The following is a 4,639-nucleotide window of genomic DNA, read 5'->3' as shown; positions in this document are numbered from 1 at the left end:
AATCAAATTATGTCAATTATGTCAATCAGAAGCTTCTAAAGCCATGACACCATTTTCTGGAATTTTCCAAGCTGTTTTAAAGGCACAGTCAACTTAGTGTATGTGAACTTCTGACTTCAACTGTATGTAAGGCATGTCTAGATTATGTGATGAGATCATAGGGTGATCGTCACACACACTGTACGTGCGACTGTAGAATAGTGTAAACTAGATTATCAGGATAACTGGCTCTGAGGACCGTGTGCGAAAGTCATGGTCCTTAGTGTGTGTTCACACTAGTGTGAACGTGTGTGTGTGTGTGTGTGTGTGTTTCCTTGCACTGTTGCTAACCTCAAACTCGTGTGTGTGTGTGTTTTTTTTAGATTCTCCTGTGTCTAAGCCTGGTCCTGGGTACTCCGGAGCACCACGCATCCAGAGGCAGGAGCAGGTCATCCACCACTCCCCCAAGAAGAGCTCCCAGGTCAGGCTTCACTTCCCTGTCCTCACTCCCCTGTCCTCACTCCCCTGTCCTCACTCCCCTGTCCTCACTCCCCTGTCCTCACTCCCCTGTCCTCACTCCCCTGTCCTCACCCCCTGTCCTCACCCCCTGTCCTCACTCCCTGTCCTCACTCCCCCTGTCCTCACTCCCCTGTCCTCACTCCCCTGTCCTCACCCCCCTGTCCTCACCCCCTGTCCTCACTCCCCTGTCCTCACTCCCCTGTCCTCACTCCCCTGTCCTCACTCCCCTGTCCTCACCCCCTGTCCTCACCCCCCTGTCCTCACTCCCCTGTCCTCACTCCCCTGTCCTCACTCCCCTGTCCTCACTCCCCTGTCCTCACTCCCTGTCCTCACTCCCTTGTCCTCACTCCCCTGTCCTCACTCCCCTGTCCTCACCCCCTGTCCTCACCCCCTGTCCTCACTCCCCTGTCCTCACTCCCCTGTCCTCACTCCCCTGTCCTCACTCCCCTGTCCTCACTCCCCTGTCCTCACTCCCCTGTCCTCACTCCCTGTCCTCACTCCCTGTCCTCACTCCCCTGTCCTCACCCCCCTGTCCTCACCCCCCTGTCCTCACCCCTGTCCTCACCCCCTGTCCTCACTCCCCTGTCCTCACTCCCCCTGTCCTCACTCCCCTGTCCTCACCCCTTGTCCTCACCCCCTTGTCCTCACTCCCTGTCCTCACTCCCCTGTCCTCACTCCCCCTGTCCTCACTCCCCTGTCCTCACTCCCCCTGTCCTCACCCCCTGTCCTCACTCCCCTGTCCTCACTCCCCTGTCCTCACTCCCCTGTCCTCACTCCCCTGTCCTCACTCCCCCTGTCCTCACTCCCTGTCCTCACTCCCCTGTCCTCACTCCCCTGTCCTCACTCCCCTGTCCTCACTCCCTTGTCCTCACTCCCCTGTCCTCACTCCCTTGTCCTCACTCCCTTGTCCTCACTCCCCTGTCCTCACTCCCCTGTCCTCACTCCCCTGTCCTCACTCCCCTGTCCTCACTCCGACCAGGGACGAAACGTACTTCTTACCTGATGAAACATTTGGGTTGCATGTCAATAGTCCAAAGTGACTTTCTCTCCATCTCCCCTCCTCCTCATCTCCCCTCCTCATCTCCCCTCCTCATCTCCTCTCCTCATCTCCTCTCCTTCATCTGCTCTAAAGCACCTGAAGACATGTTCTCTTGTCCAGGTGTTTCAGATCACTGCAGATGAAGGAGAGGAGATGAGGAGAGGAGATGAGGAGAGCAGATGAGGATATCACTGATCTGAAGACATGTTCTCTTGTCCAGACTCCTGTCTAACCCATCTCTCTCCCCCATCTCTTTCCCTCTCTCCCCCTTCTCTCTCTCTCCCCCATCTCTTTCCCTCTCTCCCCCTTCTCTCTCTCTCCCCATCTCTCTCCCCCTCTCTCTCTCCCCCTCTCTCTCCCCTCTCTCTCTCTCGCTCGCCCCCCCCCCCAGCCTGAGGGTCCCTACTCCAGCAGTAACACCCTGTCCAGCACGGCCTCCAGCGGGGGCCACAGCGACACCGACAAGTGGTCCGACCTGGGGGGCCCCGGAGCACCAGGGGAGGCCACTGACTCTGAACCCAACGGCCTGGGAGGGGGGTACCTCCATGGGGCCTCGGCCGACAGCGGGATAGACACCTCGTCTTACGGAGGGGGAGGGGGCCACCCACACCCCCACCACGGGAGCTCTAGTTCCCTCTTGGCTCCTGGGGGTAGAGAGGGGAGGGATAGAGCTCCATCCCCTTGGCATAGCCCCACTGAGGGGGACAGGAGGGTGCTTGAGAGGTCCTCGACAACCGTGGAGTCCCCACAACCCCCATCGGAGAGGGGGGAGAGAGGAGAGGGGACTGCTAGGACTCCTCCTACACACCTGTTGGTTAGAGATAGCAGCTGGTTCAGTCTGAGTGACGCAGGGTCACACTCCAGGTGTGTAGTGTTTAAGACTTGAATACACACATGCATACAGCAGACACACACTCACCCTCAAACACTCCAGGTGTGTAGTGTTTAAGACTTGAATACACACATGCATACAGCAGACACACACTCACCCTCAAACACTCCAGGTGTGTAGTGTTTAAGACTTGAATACACACATGCATACAGCAGACACACACTCACCCTCAAACACGTAACCTTTTTCAAAAACTCCCGTCTTTTAGCCATGATATTTGCTTGGTCCCTCCCGCTCTCTCTCCCCACACTCTCTCTCTCAATTCAATTCAAGGGGCTTTATTGGCATGGGAAACATGTGTTAACATTGCCAAAGCAAGTGAGGTGGATAATAAACCTCTATCTATCTAAACTGATGGCTAATCTTTCAAGCAGTGGAGGTGAGGTGGAATATATCTTCAATCAGAAAGGGATACAAGTCTCTTCCCCAGAAGTACAATATAATGGCCTTGATACTCACACAGTTAACAAAACCCACAGAGATGCTCGTTGATTAAAGCCTAGCTTGCTGATCGCACGATACCTGTGTACAGTGACGTTAGGACTGTGAGGAGGATATGTTGCACACTGTAATCTCTACACTGCAAAGATGTGTGTTTATCTCCGTAGTTATTAGCTCGGTCTCTAGATTATTTCATTGGCATGTTACATTATTTTGGCCCTCGATGTCCGCTAGTTAAATCCACACTCTCTCTCTCTCCCCACTCTCACTCTCTCTCCCCTCTCTCTATCTCTCTCTCTCTCCCCACACTCTCTCTCTCCCCACACTCTCTCTCTCCCCACCACACTCTCTCTCCCCACCACACTCTCTCTCTCCCCACCACTCTCTCTCTCTCCCCACCACTCTCTCTCTCTCCCCACCACTCTCTCTCTCTCCCCACCACTCTCTCTCTCTCCCCACCACTCTCTCCCCACCACTCTCTCTCTCCCCACCACTCTCTCTCTCTCTCCCCACCACTCTCTCTCTCTCCCCACCACTCTCTCTCTCTCTCTCCCCCCACCACTCTCTCTCTCTCCCCCCTCTCTCTCTCCCCACCACTCTCTCTCTCCCCACCACTCTCTCTCTCTCTCCCCCACCACTCTCTCTCTCCCCCACCACTCTCTCTCTCTCCCCACCACTCTCTCTCTCCCCACCACTCTCTCTCTCTCCCCACCTCTCTCTCTCTCCACCACACTCTCTCTCTCCCCACACTCTCTCTCTCCACACTCTCTCTCTCCCCCACCACTCTCTCTCTCCCCACCACTCTCTCTCCCCCTCTCTCTCTCTCTCTCCCCACCTCTCTCTCTCTCTCCCCACCACTCTCTCTCTCCCCACACTCTCTCTCCCCCACCACTCTCTCTCTCCCCACCACTCTCTCTCTCCCCACCACTCTCTCTCCCCCACCACTCTCTCTCCCCCACCACTCTCTCTCTCTCCCCACCACTCTCTCTCTCCCCCACCACTCTCTCTCTCTCCCCCACCACTCTCTCTCTCTCCCCACCACTCTCTCTCTCCCCACCACTCTCTCTCTCCCCACCACTCTCTCTCTCCCCACCACTCTCTCTCTCCCCCACCACTCTCTCTCTCTCCCACCACTCTCTCTCCCCCACCACTCTCTCTCTCCCACTCTCCCTCTCTCTCCCCACCACACTCTCTCTCTCCCCACCACTCTCTCTCTCCCCACCACTCTCTCTCTCTCCCCACCTCTCTCTCTCCCCACCTCTCTCTTTCTCCCCACCACACTCTCTTTCTCCCCACCACACTCTCTCTCTCCCCACACTCTCTCTCTCTCCACACTCTCTCTCCCCCCACCACTCTCTCTCCCCCACCACTCTCTCTCCTCTCTCTCTCTCTCTCCCCACCACTCTCTCTCTCCCCACCACTCTCTCTCCTCTCCCCACACTCTCTCTCTCCCCACCACTCTCTCTCCCCACCACTCTCTCTCTCTCCCCACACTCTCTCTCTCCCCACACTCTCTCTCTCCCCACCACTCTCTCTCTCCCCACCACTCTCTCTCTCCCCACCACTCTCTCTCCCCCACCACTCTCTCTCTCTCCCCACCACTCTCTCTCTCTCCACCACTCTTTCTCTCTCTCCACCACTCTTTCTCTCTCTCCACCACTCTCTCTCTCTCTCCCCACCACTCTCTCTCTCTCCACCACTCTCTCTCTCTCCCACTCTCTCTCTCTCCCCCACTCTCTCTCTCTCCCTCTCTCTCTCCCCCCCTCTCT

The 4,639-nt window shown here is 56.7% G+C and overlaps 1 protein-coding gene across 1 annotated transcript in view; it reads left to right on the top strand.

The window, feature by feature from the left end:
• Window positions 1–263: 263 nt before the first annotated feature.
• LOC135533840 (signal-induced proliferation-associated 1-like protein 1) overlaps window positions 264–4,639 on the top strand; it is a gene marked incomplete at its 5' end in the record, with an annotated part of 14,944 nt that continues 10,568 nt past the window's right edge. Inside the window, 2 exons of the mRNA XM_064961054.1 lie at window positions 264–460; window positions 1,929–2,401. Of these exons, the coding sequence (XP_064817126.1) occupies window positions 264–460; window positions 1,929–2,401 (670 nt within the window). The remainder of the gene's footprint in view (window positions 461–1,928; window positions 2,402–4,639) is intronic.

The sequence above is a fragment of the Oncorhynchus masou genome, unplaced genomic scaffold (assembly GCF_036934945.1).
Source record: "Oncorhynchus masou masou isolate Uvic2021 unplaced genomic scaffold, UVic_Omas_1.1 unplaced_scaffold_2711, whole genome shotgun sequence".
NCBI classification, from domain to species: domain Eukaryota; kingdom Metazoa; phylum Chordata; class Actinopteri; order Salmoniformes; family Salmonidae; genus Oncorhynchus; species Oncorhynchus masou.
Note: the sequence above shows the minus strand (reverse complement) of the source record. Positions and strands in the feature narration are given on the sequence as shown.